The sequence below is a fragment of the Thamnophis elegans genome, chromosome 1 (assembly GCF_009769535.1).
Source record: "Thamnophis elegans isolate rThaEle1 chromosome 1, rThaEle1.pri, whole genome shotgun sequence".
NCBI lineage: Eukaryota > Metazoa > Chordata > Lepidosauria > Squamata > Colubridae > Thamnophis > Thamnophis elegans.
The window spans coordinates 34,853,271-34,870,672 of NC_045541.1; the positions used below are offsets into that span (position 1 = coordinate 34,853,271).

The 17,402-nt window shown below is 35.5% G+C and overlaps 1 protein-coding gene across 2 annotated transcripts in view; it reads right to left on the bottom strand.

Moving 5' to 3' along the window:
• GPD2 (glycerol-3-phosphate dehydrogenase 2) overlaps positions 1 to 17,402 on the bottom strand; it is a 95,076-nt gene that overhangs the window by 47,447 nt on the left and 30,227 nt on the right. For both annotated transcript variants that reach the window (XM_032223876.1, XM_032223885.1), the window contains exons 3-6: positions 14,142 to 14,313; positions 9,911 to 10,035; positions 7,250 to 7,347; positions 3,936 to 4,099 (exon numbers count right to left, since the gene is read on the bottom strand). In XM_032223876.1, coding sequence (XP_032079767.1) covers positions 3,936 to 4,099; positions 7,250 to 7,347; positions 9,911 to 10,035; positions 14,142 to 14,313 — 559 coding nt within the window. The remainder of the gene's footprint in view (positions 1 to 3,935; positions 4,100 to 7,249; positions 7,348 to 9,910; positions 10,036 to 14,141; positions 14,314 to 17,402) is intronic.

The window sequence follows — 17,402 nt, forward strand, 5'->3', positions numbered from 1 at the left end:
AAACATTAATGGTACTTCTTCACCAGTGAATTATTATGTACTCCTTGAGCCAGCAGAAAGAACACTGGCTTAAAATGTGACGGCTCCACCAGCAATTCTTATCCTGCTAAAGGCACATTGTCAATTATCCAGAACATGTTAAAGATAAAGTTTGAATATCTCCTCTCAGCTTTCCTTCACTTATACAAATTCATCAGTTATTAGGAGAGCATTAGGAGAGCATCCACTAGTCCTTTTCTTGGGATAGAACTGGGAAAGGCAATATGATTTACTAGGTGGCTAGTCCTCCCTAAATATTTCTTTTGGATGCAGATTTAGCATTATTTTTTTAAAAAGTACAGCTCTTCCCACTTTCCAGGGTAGACCTGGGTGTTTATGACTCCCAAGCCACATTTGGCCATTTGGCTGTCTCTGTCTGGCCTAAATGGACTGCTTTTATTTTGAAAGTGACTGCTTTTATTTTGAAGGTGACTGATTTTCTTTTTTCAACTTACTTATGGGCATATGGGCATTCCTACACATCTGCCCTCCATAACAGTCCCAGTTTCTCATGTAGTCTCTTGGGGAAATTAATTGCCCACCCCTGCTCGAGGGGGCTCACCTGACTGCTTCACTAGCAGAAAGTGGGTAAAGCACAACAGACGGTATCTATGTGAAAAGACAACTGAAGGCAAGCTTTAGATATGGCTTCAGGATTGGATGATGGCAAAGCTGCTACAGACTATTTTATGACGTAGTATGTTCTAATGCTCACTGAATACCACTGCAATCTACCAGAAGTTCAATTCACAGTTTAGAAATTATATTTAGAATCACTCAATTCAAGTAAATTGGTATGTAGAAGAACAGTCTACAGTAGTGTACTCATTATTGATAAGTATAAAATATAAGGCTTTTTTTCTTTTCTGTATTCATTTTTTTTTTATTTGTTTGGCTCTGTCTCTTTTCTAATTTTTAAAAGCCTTTCTTTTGAGTTTAAAGATTGTTTTAATTTTGTAGGAATACAATTTTAAGTAAAATAAAGAAATAAAAAAGGACAAATTTAAATTCTATTTTCTTTTGTCCGCAATAAAATCCTTGTACATAGCTTTTTCGCTGCAAAACCAATTCATGTGGATCCCATAATTAGCACACACCATTCTAATGCTTCTTCAAAACGAATGGCAGAGAAATACAAGAGAGTAGCAAAAGGAATCTGGCTGGATACTGAAGCTCAGGTTTCCTACTTGCATGTCTATTCGTTCATGAAAGACATTCTAAAAGTACAAATCTGGTTTATTGGCTATGGCTGGAGGATAGGTAGAAAAAACATTTTAAAAAAACTGCATGTTAAGACATCTTTATCTCAAAAGAAAAAGTAAACCTATAAATCATCTTATAGAAAACTGAATACCTCTAACATAAGGACAAAAATAAAAATCACAGTTAAAGGCTGGCCTTTAGGCAGAGAGCAATAAAAAGGTCACTAAATTGGGCAGCCTGCTGTGGAACTAGTTTGCTTCCACTATCTCAGAACCAGGTCCTCTTGGCTTCTAGTATTTTCAGAGAAAGTACGGTTCGGTAGGCGACTTCTCCGATGCTTTAGTGAGAAATATATGCAGGCTCACCTCCATGTTTTTTGTGCATATAACATTTTATTTATGCCTCAAACTGTAGAAGGGATTTTTGGAACATATAATCTAGTTTAGCACAAAAACTACTCTCTTCAACCACGTCCGTCTCAAGACTTATTGGACAAAGAAATAAACTTACAATCACTCACAAAACTGTGGTCCTAGAAACAATGATACATAGCAAGTACACATTCAACAGAATATTCAGATCTCATCATTATTGTATTATGGTTATAAAGCTTTGAGCTAGCTTTTCTGATATATACAAATATTAATCATGCTATAATCATAGGGTTTGTAGATTCACTACACTGATCAATTTTTCAAAGAACATCAAGCATTTCCATAGTCGTCATCCTGCTTTAAAGTGGTTATGGTCCTTTTTAGGTCCTTTTGGTCTGAGGTACTTCCCCATCATCCCCAACCTAAATTTGCACAAACTATAAATTTAATTTCTCCTTCTCCCCTTCAAAAAAAGTAAATGGAGTAACTCTACTAGTATATTTCATATTCCAACTCATGTATTTATCCATATGTATCTATTCTTGCCTGCAAAAAGTTTTTCAAAGGTAGAAATTGGAGAATTATCTGATATAAAAAAAATTAAAGATAATTCTGTATGCAGCAACACATTTTGATGAAATAGCAACGTGCACACAGAAGCAAATGAAACATCAACGTTCATTTGGAAAAATCCAAGGGAAGAATGAAATGGGTTTTTTGAGTATCAAAAACCACCAGTAGGTGGAGCATTCTACTGGCAGACTAAAAGAGACATCTGGAAACCTCACTGAATAATGGAACTAAACACAGATTTTACAAAGTAAGTTATTTGGCACGCTCCCATGTATGATAATGCCTCATTCATCCACCAGCCACAGACAAGTTAATTTAGAAGACAATATACATGAGGAAAGAACAAATCTACCTGACTCTAAGACATGAACCTCTCCCAGAACTAGTTCTGGCATGTTTCTCAGGAATTTTTCACACAAATAGGTGCAAATAGGCACCGAAAGCAAAAAGGGACAAGACTAATCTAGTACTTACCGTACTTTTCAGAATATAATATTGTTCCTCAAAAAAGAGGCTGAAAATCTGGGTGCATCTTATACATCGAATACAGCATTTTTTGCCTCCTGAAGCCCCGCCCCTTTACCAAAATGGCTGTGCATACCCTCATGGAGGCTTTCAGAGAGCTCCTGGGGCTGAGGAAGGCAGAAATGAGCCCCCCAGCAGCACCCTATAAGCCTACATAAGGCTATGCATGCAATTTTTTGACAAAAACAGGCCCGTTTTTTGTGAAAAACGGGCCATTTTTTGCTTGTTTTGGGGGGCCCACCCCCCTCAGGAGCACTCTGCAAGCCCCCCAAGGCAATTCATGCCTTTGAAAAAAAACAGGCCCATTTTCGCGAAAAGGGGTTGTTTTGGGGAGGTTTGCAGAGTGCAAAAACTTTTTTTTTCCCTTTTGGAAAGCTCTTTAACTGATTGATGGGAATTACACTGATCAAGTGCTGTACCAGCAGAAACAAAGTCTTAGGGTGCTGCAGATTATTAGCAATTTCCTTCTCTAGCACATGGATAAATACACCTGAAAACATTTACCTACCTACCTACTCTCTCCCTCTACCTACCTACCTATCTACTGTATTTCTCTCTCCCTCCCTCCCTATCTACTGTATTTTTCTTTATTTCTCTCTCTCCTCTCCCTCTACCTACCTACACTCTCTCTTACCTACCTACTGTATTTCTCTCTCTCTATCCCTTTATCTACCTACCTAACTACTCTCTCCCCCCCCACCTACCTACTGTATTTCTCTCTCTTTCTCTCCCTCTCTATCCCTCTATCTACCTACCTTTTAAAAAAAAATTGCTTCTTGGTGCGTCTTACACTCCGAAAAAATACAGTATATCCTTGTAAGCAGTTTGCAGAGTCAGCCCCAACAATCTAGGTCCTCATTTTACCCACCTCGGAAGAATGGAAGACTGAGGTCAACCTTGAGCCAGTCAGGATCAAACTCCTGGCTATGGGCAGAGTTAGCCTGCAATATTGCATTCTAACCACGGCACTACGAAGGCTTAATGAAAGTTAGGGCAACTTTTTCTAACTGATTAGCAAAACAGTGCAGCAGGTGAAAAAAGCAGTTGGTACTTAAAAACTCTTGCAAGGGGTGTCTGTGCAAAGATAACAAAGGGAGAAATGTATGAACCTAAGGGCCATATAGTACCTCTGCAATATAGCTACAGTGATAGAATGGACTCAGATTCACCACTAGGATCAAAGCTTCTGCTTTTACACTGGCAAGAAAGGGGAGGACATACCGTCATAGTAGACTATGGCGCCCACAAGTCTGTCCTTTCGTAACATAGGAAAGAGTTCCAAAGCTTTGGATTTGCTAAGCACGTAGCTGCTTTTCAGACATTGGGTTCCTGCTACAAGGTCATACATCTTAATTCCCACCCAGTAATAAGGCAGTTGCCACCACCTAAAAAAAAAAGACAAATAAATACGTAAGCATGTAAAACAAATCCATTTTTTTTGCAATGGACATTCTTTTAAAACAAATCTGAAAATTAAAACAGAATTTAGAAAAATCAGAATAGATCTGGATATGCGTGGGAAAGCTGTTCGAAAGATCACAAGGGAATTGTGCAAGCCAATGTTTCAACTAAGAGGCCACCCAAGAAGAAGAGAGATATCATTATTCCAATTACTATTTTATTCAATTTGATAGGTGTTTTTAAAATTCATTTTGTATTTATTGAAGTGATCCTAAGTTTCTGGGAAGAAAAGCAGAGGATATACAAACACACCCAAATATAGATACATTTTATTTGCAAGGGCTGAAACTGTAATTTATAAAATAGGCTCCAAATCAGTTAGCATGCAATCAATTCAGTAAAAAGAACTAGACACTGGGACCAAGGTGTCCCAGTGTCCAGTTGGCTATGAAGCTTTACTGTACAGCTGGATCCAAGCATCAAATACTGGGAGTGGGGAAGAAGGACCATTCAGATAACACATCTTCTAATCTCATTTTAACAAAATACAATTCCCATACTATCTAAATTAACTGCCTTAACATGGTGTCCGGGTTTATGTAACATACTAAGATAATGCTTAATGGTTCCTACAGTACTGAGTCAAAAGCTATTCAAATCCATTTTAGCCTATCCTATCCTTTTACACGAATCCAGCCAGAGAAATGAGCAAACAAATTCATAGGCTTAACATGGAAAACTGAGGATTCACTGCAGCTCATATTGTTTTATAATGTTCTTATTTTAAAATATATTAATGATTGGGGGCAACTATCCTAGCACACAAAGAATGATCAGTGCTCAATGAAAAAAATCTTTAAATATAATCATTTCTTTCCACCAAAATGATATTTAGTGCCATAATGAATTACACAGCAGCTTAAAAGTCTACAATTACCTGGCTGGACCATGTGTCTTATCCTATGGTCAGGATATTAAAATAATCATCTTTATTGTTTTCACTCCCCCCCCCCCAGATAGGCCTTTGTACTAGAACATGAAAACGTTAAACAATATTTGAGATTTCAAACTAACTGATTTGGAGACACATCTACTGACATCAATGGGTCTTAAAAGTAAACATGAGTAGCAGTTTTGAAAATATGTTCAACTTCAAGCTGGCTAATGAATGTTATTCTTGGTTGTTACAGTCAGCCAGAATTGATCAGCAAGGACCTATTCAAGATTATTGCAGGGGAAATATAGTCACTATTCTACTAGGAAGAGGGGGGAAATACAAATACCAAGACAATAACCTGTAGCATATAATTCCATTTACATTATTCAGGAAGCTTGTTTAACAAGCTATGAAGTCCATCAGGTGTTTTATCAAAAAACAAAATAAAACCCAATTCTATTTATGTGAATTTGGAATTAGTAGGAACCCGAGGCTAACTTTCTCTGTGTCATCCTCTTCAAAACATAGTTGATTAAACCAACTTCACTGGACAGTTGAGTCACAGACTGAGAAAAACAGTCACTCTCCATTTTACTTTGACAAGGTGCATTTAAACAATTATTACATCCCACAGGCTAGTCTTTAACGTTCTTCAGGTATGGAATTCCTTTAAATGCCTTAAATTTCACAGGTACTTAAAAGACTTTTCAAACCTTAAAACTGCTGAACTCCCACTTCCATATTGGGCCTGGCCTTACCAATTTTTGGAATAAAGTGTTGGATAACATAAAGCCAGCTGCAGCTCTTAAGGCAACAGAAATTGTGCATGCTTGGGCAAAAGAAAGCAATGACTGATGATTTGCATACTAATGTTTCTAATGTTTAGTTAACAAGTTTCTAACAACAGTACATAAATAAGCAGCCGACAGGCATTTGAAGCTTCTTACATAACAAGAAGTCTTATTTAAATGACTCAGATGATGCTTCAAAATTCCCTTTCTTGTAAAGCGTCTGAACTGATGGAGATCAAAGCAAGCTTGTATACTTTTACCATGAGATATGGAAAGTACAATGTGCCAGAATTATACTTGGAAGACATGTTCTGGGAATGCTGTAGCATCACCATATTTTTCTTGGATAATAACATCACATTATCTGAGCGCAATATGTTTATTTAGGTTTGATGACTTCTCTTTCCAATCCTTGATGTTTCCCCTGCTCAGTGTATTCTTTGTGAGTCATTGTGGTGGGATGTGTGAAACTAAGTCTCAAAACGTCACTCACTTAAGAAAGTAATTTAGAGACCCTGGCATCATCTCAGGCTAACATCCGTCCCCCACTACCACTCCAAAGATCAAAATTCAAATAGATAAGTTACAAAACACTTAAATATTCTCTTCCTGTAACATCCCCTCAGATGCATCCTTCTGCAAGTCCTAAACAGCATATCTTTGTTCATTTATTTACATTTTTATTGGTTTTATTATAAATTCTTTGATTTTCCAGATTGAGAGAGAATCAGGCATAATTCAAGTTTAATAAATTATTATTATTCAAGAACATTAATTGGATACTCTCTTTTCACAGCTCATTGACTAATTTAAGGCAAAGTATTGGTCTGTCTAAACAGAGTAAAAAAGCTACTTATGTATTTTTCTTTCTCAAGGCACTTGAGAAGTCAGGAAAATTAACAACATGCATACATTTGCATCTCATTTTCTCCCTTTTTATATCACAGAGATGCAGACACGGGTCCGCTTAGAAAGTAGATATCATTATAAATAAATAAATGCACATAAAACACTGATGCACATAAACACGTAAGTTTCAGTTCTGAGATGGCTAATCAAGATTTAATTCAAGCACAGTTATGGTATAGCCACATCAAAGGTTTCTGCCACTGTAATCAATCTGTCAGTAAAATGCCAACAGGATTCTTTGTGCATTTGCCATACCAAATTAAAACAACTAGAATCAATGGTTCAAAAGATTTCACATTACACTTCTCCAAAATAATGGCAATATTTTGTTCTTGTGAAGAAAAAAAATTGGTTTGGCACTAGCAAAAGCAAAACAAAACAAAATAGAAGAATAACCCATAGGCAAAAAACACTATAATTCCTATACAGTGACACAGATTAAAATGTAAGATTAAACTGCCAAGCAAATCAAATAGGATATATTTTGAATAACTTACTTGTAAACTGGAAGCATTATAGGTAGAGGAGCAGATAAATGAGGTGCAATTTCAAGCAGGTTGGCACGTTCATGGAGAGCTTCTTTCACCATTCTATACTAAAAAAAGTAAGAGTAAAAAAAAAGAATTTATTGAACTGATTGTCAATGATAGTGTCAAACAATCATCTGTTGCTATTTTGTAGACTCCCTGAAGTATTAAAAAAAACTTTAGAAATTATGATTGTTAGAAAAACTTGTACAGGTCATTCTTTGATCAGGGAAAAAATATTGCAGAAAACTGTTAAAATATATCTCAAAGTTTCTTCAGGAGCTCAATATCGTGTTCACATTCTCCTTCCTCCATTTTCCACCACAACATCAACTGTGTGAAATAGGCTGAGGCCTGAGAGAGAAAGGCCAAAGTCACTCAGTAGGTTTTCACAGCTAAGAGTGGAACAAGAACTTGTGTCTCTCTTGTGCCACTTCAATAACGAGGTTGTAAGTTGTAGATTCAAAGGAAAACTTGGATAAATAGGACACATTGTCTACAGCTAGGCTAACATCTAACATATGCTTTGTTTTCCTGATGCTGCGACAGAAGAACTTGTATCTCCCTTGTGCCACTTCAATATCTTAATCACCATAACATATAGGTAGTCCACAACTTATGACCACAATTGAACCCAACATTTCTGTGGCTAAGACAGTGGTTCTCAACCTTTGCAACTTGAAGATGTCCGGACTTCAACTCCCAGAATTCCCCAGCCAGCATTTGCTGGCTGGGGAATTCTGGGAGTTGAAATCCGGACATCTTCAAGTTGCCAAGGTTGAGAAACACTGGGCTAAGACATTTGTTAAGTGAATTTTACCCAGTTTTACGACCTTTCTTGCCACAGTTGTTAAGTTAATCACTGCAGCTGTTAATAACAAAGCTGTTAAGTGAAACTGGCTTCACTGATTTGGCTTATCAGAAGGTCGCGAAAGGTGATCACATCATCCCGGGACACAGCAACCATGATAAATATGAGTCAGTTGCCAAGTATCTGAATTTTGATCATGTGACCATGGGGATGCTGCAACAATTGCAAGTGTGAAAAATGGTCATAACTCCCTTTTTTCAATGCCATTGTAACTTCAAACTGCCACTAAACTAACTGTTGTAAGTCAAGGACTACTTGTACTAGCTCTATGGAGATGAATTACAGCAGTCTATGCAGTTTCTAAATTAATATGTACCAATTATTGCTTCAAAAAATAAACAATTCAGTATTTATTTCATATTCTTATAGCTCTACTTCATAACATAAAGACATGTCTAATCAATAACAGAATATTTGGAACTAATCACCAAATTCAAGGAAATTTTGTTGTTTGCCCATCCAGAAGTGTTCTGTCTGACCTTAAAATAAATACTGATTCCCATTCAAAATATCAGTCGGGAACTCAAGACTGCATTGAGTCCAAAACTTCTGAAATAGTAAAAACTACAATTACCACAGCATTTTTACACCTTACATTAGTATTTAATTATATCCACTTTTTAAGGATATGGTATTTTCCCAGCATTACACACACATCAAATTTGTTCTTGAGTAAAATATGAGATATTTACATGACCAATAACTATCAGAAGATATCTGAGGAATGTAAAATGAGAACCCTGAAGCAAGGACAAAAATCCAATGTACAGTTATGGGAGGAGGCCCAACTAAGTTGGAAACAGCATGTGTGAAAAAGATTTGCCATAGTAGTTACCGGTAATTACAAATGAATTTGAGACACTGCGGCTATAAAAAAAGCAAATTAAATTTTAGATTCCATCAATTGGAAATATAATGATTGCATTAAGGGAAGTAATTGGTCAAGTCCCAACTTCCATACGTGGTTAAGATTAAAATATGGTATAATGGAATAGAATGACTAAGAATCAAGATAAGGAAATAATTACTCCTACCAAAAATGTTCTGCCTGCAGAATTTAGTCTTAATATGGAGAAATGCACTATGAAACAGCTTGTTCGGTGCATAAGTGAGAAGAGGGAAACTAAGATTCACTATAAATCAGACATTAAGAACCCAAATTATTCATTTTTCAAGGAAGGCATTTAACATTGTCACAAGATCAGGAAACCTTTGAGACAGAGGTGCAAATGATGAGATCTTGTCAGATTTGATCATCTTTCATACATTGGAGTATTTCTACATTTTTTATACACAAATTTATATAATGGCACTTGCTGCTTGAAAAGGATACAAACACTTCTACAGATAATATAAAAGTGTGCTGCTACTGCAGTTTTTTAAAAAATTATAATTGTCTTAAAACATATTGAAGCTTTTCAACTTGTTTACAAAAAAATAAATTGTACCATAACGAATTTTAGGATTTTTTTTTCTGCTAGTGAGAATTTGAACTCAAACTTAATAAATAAAATATAGTGCTATGAAAGGGTCAATTTATTAAAATGTACACTTTGCATTTCAATTGCTCGACCAAATGCTAACATACATTTCTGAATTTTAATTACTTATGCATTTCTTCTATATATGCATTTCTGCCTATATTCCCAAAGTTTAAAACAATTCAAAACAAATAGTGTATTAAAAGTGTGAGAACCGATTTAATTAGATCAAGCAACATATTGTTTTGCTTTACAAGCAGCCATCATAAGCAATTTTACCTGTTCAATATCCAAGTTCATGATCGCCTTCTGTAGATATCTCACTCCACCATGGATCAATTTAGTACTTCTGCTGCTAGTCCCTGATCCGAAATCATCCCGTTCTACAAGAGCTGTGCGGAGGCCTGCATAACCAGAAAACCAAATTAACTTCTTAAATTACACAATTTGTATATAATTCATTAAAGACCCCTCTCTAAAGTACCGACAATCACAAGTTTAAAAAATTGCTCTGAATATAAATCAAGTTGTATTCGAAGTACATAATGTCATTTTTTGGCAGTGAAGTATGGCAGCCTTTTCAGGGAAATATTTTGACTTAAGTCATAAATACTGGAGATATGAAAATGACCAAAGAAGGAATTTGAGAGTACGTAAATCTTTCCCCTTCTCATTAATATACGAGTGCAATTAAAACATTTAGATAAGTGATTCTAAATGAAATTAAGCTAATGCAGGACATAAGAAGAGTTCAGGCCCAGACACAGTTATCACACTCTTGATATTGGTACACATGAGAACAACAAATTAAATAAAGTAATTAAATCATAATCAAACAATTAATGTTATTAATGGAATTTTAAATTTGCATATGCTTTCTTTTTAGCAGAACTACAACATATGAACATTCTGGTCTATAGAATTTTTTTTAAAAAAATCAATATTGGGTTACACTTTTATTAGAGCCACCCAATTCAGAGAGTGCAAGCTTTCAAGTTCTTCAGAACTTTTAAGCAGGTAGAATATTATAAAAGCAGAACAGGAGACAGACGGAAGATTAATGGGCTTTGGGGAGGTTGCAACTAATTCACATTTTGTCCTAAATGAAAACTGTAATGTAATACTGATAACATCTCCTCTCTAACTAATGCATTCAAGTGTACAATCACTACCTTGAGACTGACTTTGCATACCTCATTACTAATTTTCAGACTTTCCCTCCTGCCCTTTCTATTGTTTTGTAAAATATAATCACACGGAAAGTAAATGCAGTTAAAATAAACACCTACAGAACACCTGAAATTCCTTTTAGGGGGGAGGAGGAGAAATCACATCTAATACAAACTAACTTTGTTCGACTGCTATTTTATGGAGCCGTGGTGGAGCAGTGGTTAGAGCACAGTACTGCAGGTTACTTCTGTTGACTGCCAGCTGCCAGCAGTTCGGCAATTCGAATCTCACTAGGCCCAAGGTTGACTCAGCCTTTCATCCTTCTCAGGTGGGTAAAATGAGGAGCCAGATTGTTGGGGGCAATATGGTGCCTCTGTAAACTGCTTAGAGAGGGCTGTACAACACTGTGAAGCGGTATATAAGTCTAAGTGCTATTGCTAAGTACTATCTTCAAAACTGAATAAAGTAGCAATGCTAATGTCACAACCACTGTCAATATACTTTCCATGTGGCAATCTCTCATACAAAGCCACTTAAGGAAGAAAACAGGAAGAATGAAAGCAAGTACTGCAAGATTTTAACAGAGGATGTGGTAGAGTGTGTAACATGATATTGCAGATCCAAAGAGGAAGTTCTCTGCGCTGTCCTTTAGCCTTCATTACACTAAAGATTCTGCTATGCTTTATTACAATATAAACAGCCACATTAGCCTCTCTTGGTCCCCCTAAACTTTCATGTCCTTAAAAAAAAATTAATTATTCCTGGTAACTTTAGAAGATCAGAGCAATTTATTTTTGTCAAATGTGACTGAAGATTAATGGATACAATCAGGAATAATTTGGCAAGAACGTATCACAGACGAAGAAAACGGAATTTGCTAAGTGAAGCATCAAACTTAATATGAGAGCAAATCCCGTGAATGAAGAGCAACAATATACAATTCATTAACCAAATGCCTATGATTATTTCACACTTCAGAAAGCTACTGATACAAATCAACAAATGTACTACGAAAACGATAAAGAGATTGGCTTCAACTTTGGTTTTCCTATATAGCTCTATCATCCGCTACGTCCAATCCTACCCAACACTGAAAAGATTTATTTGTTATGAAACCAAAATCATATCCCTACAACAAAATACATGGTAGGAAAAACAAATACAAAAAAGTTGCCAAAAATATATCTCAGCTACATATACTACAGCTACTTCCAAACTTGATCCCTCTTTCTAAATCTAGCAAACTTTGGCCAGAAATAATGCAACTGCAATTATGCAAAACAAAATATTAAGAACATTTAGGCCTCTTCTTTTGAGATATACACATTCCAAAATTTCAAACTGGTGGCTAATGCAGATTAATCCATCAGCAGAATTGGGGATATGGAAAACTTGAAACAAAATAAAAACTTAAATAGGAGTTAAGGAAGAAAACATAGCTGAAACCAGGCCCATTAAATTAAAAAAAGCCTGTGTATGTAAAAATAGAATGGTTTATAAAACTTGAATTAAAAATATAGTTAGTACTTTATTTTCCAAATCATGTCAACACTTTTTATATGGCCAAACATACACATGCGATTAGTAGCTAATTAAAAGAAGTCATTATAATCCAAAGCTGGCATACAGAGAAAAGCAGACTAAAAGTGTACTGGTACAAATCAAAAATGATTCAGAATTTTTTTCTTACATTTTTTTACAATAACAATTTTTAAAAAGGTTTGTAAATCACATTAAGCTATATTTTGTTTAACTATGGTTTACTGAATGTAAGTTGACTGATGTTTCTACAACATACTAAGCTATTTTTGTTCAATTATGGTTTGCTAAACTGATTTGTCTGAAACACACTGAGCAAATTCAATCACATTACATCTTAGGTTCGTGAAATATATGATTCCAATGATTTTTAAAAAGTAAATTGTCCCTCATATTTAATAGTAAAAATAAATCTCTGGACCTGGGGGTCTATATATGCCATTCATAATATCTGCACTAGTTGACAGATCTTGATGTTTACTGAAGAAGTGATAATCTAAAGACAATACCTGACTTAATTTTTCTCATTCAAAACATTTTTCCTCTTCTTTCTCATTTGCTCTTCCAACCAAGCCTAGTTATTCTTATCAATAAATTTCAATATAGGAAATTTATTTGTTTATTACATCAGTATTACCTGATGTAATACTGTAATACATACAGGTGGTCCTCGACTTACAAAGTTCATTTAGTGACCATTCAAAGTTATAATGGCACTGAAAAATGTGACTTATGACCATTGCAGCATCCCCCATGGTCACATGATAACTGATTCACATTTATGATGGTTTCAGTGCCCCAGGGTCATGTGATCCCCTTTTACGAGAAGCAAAGTTAATGGCGAAACCAGATCCACTTAACAACCATGTTACTAATTTAAGAACTGCAGTGATTCACTTAACAAATCTGTCAAGGAAAGTCTTAAAATGGGGCAAAACTCACTTAACAAATGTCTGTCTTAGCAATATAAATTTTGGGCTCAACTGTGGTTGCAAGTTTTTACTAGTTAGGAATTATGGGAATTTTAAAAAGACAGTTCATAGCTAGGAAGGAATAAGTTATTTAGGACTTAATGCAAAGTGGCTTAGCAAGGAACAGCCCTAAAATAGGTCATAACATGAAGCACAGGCTGCCCACATAGTTAAGATGAGATGGATATGTTGGACAATGACATTAAAAATAAACGGAATAGAAGAAAGCCCAGCAAGTCAAAGAGATAATCTCAAATGATCAAATTATATTCATTTCATCTTTTAAACAAAAGGCACTTTGTTGAATTCTCCATGCTTAGAAACTATGCTTCTGGAATATCAAAAGGCAAGAGCCTCTTAAGTTTTCAGAACTGAGAACTGTGATGTTAGCAACTTATCTCTATCATGATCCAAGACATTTTAAAATGCCTCAGGCCTATCACAGGCATTATATTGGATTGAATGACAAAAGTATGAGAGAAAGAGAGAAAGAAAAGAAAAAAGAAAGACCTCTTATGGCATTATGTAATAAAAGAACTGCAGCAATTAAATCCCAACTCTGTTAATCTTTTTTAAACACTGCATTACAAATTAAAAAGCTCCCAAATCTGTAAATATAATTTAAAAGATTTAAGCAAAAGACTACTGTAAATAATACAAACAAAAATACAATAAATGTGAAAAAATATAATAAAAATAAAAGTAGAAAAAAAGCAAAAGGAAAAGCAATTGAATCTACTTTTAATGTAAAAAAACATATTCCTAACTACGGATCATATGAATGCATAGACACAACAAAACTGACTTCTTTAGTGATGTGAACCCCTTACCTCTTGTAACAGCATCTAAGGCACAACCACTTCCTGTAGCACCTCCACCTATGATAAGGACATCAAATTCTGCAGTTTCTCTCAAAGCCTCAAAATGATTCTCCCTAGTCGGAAGGGAGTTTAGCATTGGTACAGGTCTGCATTCTGAAGCTTCCACAGTTGCAAGATGACCCTACAAAAATAAAATGTGATGAAGGAAGGAAGGAAGGAAGGAAGGAAGGAAGGAAGGAAGGAGGGAGGGAGGGAGGGAGGGAGGGAGGGAGGGAGGGAGGGAGGGAGGGAGGGAAGGGAAGGAAAGGAAGGAAGGAAGGAAGGAAGGAAGGAAATCGCGAATAATTTAATATTGATTTATAAAGAGCAGCACTATTTGTCCAAAATCCTTGCCTACTAGTCATTAATAACAACACAAAAGATTCATGTGAGAATAATATTGAAATAAAATAATGCCCAAATATTATTACAATATTAAGTATTATTATCATCATTATTCAGTATCCCAGCATGCCCATTATTTTTCCTAAAACCACACAAAATACTTTTTAATGAAAGTATCTTTAAAAATAAATCAATAGAAGTCACAACTCTAGTTATTAACTGAAAAATCTCTATTACAAATACCATCACTACAGTATGATATAATGTTTATAGAATTGCTTTGTCATCAAGCATAAATCTATGTTAAAAAAACAATACCATGAACACTCCATAAAAGCACACATTTTTTACAACCATGAACCCCACTCTATTTTTTCACTAATTTGGCAGATACCAACTAAAGAGATATGAATGCTATACCTATATTTTTTTAAAGTGAAGTGCAGAGCCTTAAAATATACTAATGGCTGGTTTTCTATTTTCTAAAAACCTCATTCGTCTTCCTCGTATTTTTAATTGCTTTCTTTCTAATTTTTCCCCTATTGATGGAGAAGGACCTTAAAACGCAAAGTGTTCCCTAGAAACCATGGATCATGGTTTTTTACCTTATCCTTTCATCTTTTATGAAGAATGCTTTAATTTAATTTGGAATATATTTTCCATTTTCTTCCAAAATGGTAGAAAACAGAAAAATGTATTATGAAAAGTGATTGTACCTTTGCTGACTAAATTTGGTAACTATTGCCAAGCCACAAACGTATATGATTTTGAAATGGTCCAATCTGTTTTTTAATTCTGTATACTGAATATGATATCAAAGCATAGAGAAGGTTATTAAAAAATATTGGGAACAGGTGGTGAAACACATTTCTGGAACATTAAAAGATCCAGATTACCAAGCCAACTGATCCTTCTGATACTGTTTTCCTATAATACCATATGAAGAACAACTTCCACTGTAGAAGAAAATAAATCACAGAACCTTAACTATAGAAATAATAATACTTTCTTGGGAGTAAAACTCACTGCATAGAATGGAATTGACTTCCCACTGCATTCTACTGTGGAATTATATCAATATTAACTAGGATGCGGCCCATTATAAAGAAGAGGGGAAATTCCACATGTTCTGATACCCCAATCAAAATGGAAAATTCATTCAAAGAAAAAGGACTTTGATTTTTTAAAACACAACTCACAGAATAAACCAAGGGTGTCAAACTTGCGGCCTGCTGGCTGGATGTGTCACTTGCTGGCTCCGCCTGGTTTATCAAAGGGGGGGGAGTCCTTATATGTCACATGACACCAACATGACGACATGAGTTTGACACCCCTGGAATAACCATAATTGATTTGGTTCATATGCCAGAACCAAGCAAATTATCCTAAGTATTTCTTGAATAAATGAAACCAGAATTTGCCTATTCTATAGGAGATCCCACTCTAATTGCAGCATCTTTACAATAATAGTACAGCTGAGTGTTAGCACTAAGAAAACCTCTGGAAAGACTATGGGCTTATCTTAAGTTAAATCAACTTCTGCCAAACTGCATCTCCAAATATATTGTAGGTGGGAAATGCTGGTATAGCTATAGGTAAGCTCCTCATGGTTATAAGAGCTGAGGTGGCGCAGTGGTTAAATGCAGCACTGCAGGCTACTTCAGCTGACTGCAGTTCTGCAGTTCGGCTGTTCAAATCTCACCGGCTCAGGGTTGACTCAGCCTTCCATCCTTCCGAGGTGGGTAAAATGAGGACCCGGATTGTTGTTGGGGGTAATATGCTGACTCTGTAAACCGCTTAGAGAGGGCTGAAAGCTTTATGAAGCGGTATATAAGTCTAACTGCTATTGCTATTGCTATAGCAAGAAGGACATAGTTGCTGGTCTTGAAAATCTGTATCAAGTGAAGAGCTCATGATTTGCCTACAATGGTCATAATAATTGTCAATGTGGCTCAAACTTTACATCTCCCATATGATGTTTCCATTCTATTCTATAGAGTTTTTATAAAGGACTGGTCATTATTATTCTCAAATTGATATTTACATATTATCCATAAAAGAATATTTACACATTTTCTGTCTATGGTTCTCTATCTTCCGAGAAGTAGAAGTTAGAATGGGTTGCCTTCTAACCCATTTTCATCACTGACAAAAAACCAAAGTCCAGATATTATGCAGTTTATTTCAAACCTTTATTTTGGGCCCAAAGTTCTGAAATTAGTTATCCTTTCGTAGGTTTTTGACTATACCCATCAGTAAGAATGATTCCAAAGGATTTGGAAGGCTGTAAGCAAAAACATGTAGAACCCAATAGGATTTTTTTTTATCCCCAAATTAAGGGTTCTGGCATATTTCTTCTTTTTTAGGCAGGATTCTAATACAGAATGTGATCATTTGGAAGGAAGCAATAGGTTTATAGCAAGAGGGAAGGACTAAACCCCATAATTACTCTTATAAATAAATGGTGGTCACGAAGGAGGGCTTGGGTTTCGGATAACATGTACAGTACAAGCCATCCTTCAGCGTACTAATGGCAGGAAAGAGGACAACTGCCAGTTTATAGTAAACCTCATCAGGATTCAAGTAAAAATACAGTCACTGCACCTTGGAACAATCTGGATCTTTCAAAGAAAAGCTTTAAGATGTCCATAAGAAACTTTGAAGCTAGTAAGGATCAGTCCAAAGGAACAGGGTGCAAGAAGAATAGGACACAGTACACAGAGAATACAAAAGCAGAAATCAAAGGCAACTCTCAGGCAAATGATTGCAGAAAAATCTATAAGACTTAGAAAAAAGGATGTCAACTACATATTTAAAGCATTTGGAAAATACTGAATTGAACTTCCACATTACTTGCAAACATTTGACAATGTGACATAATTTCTA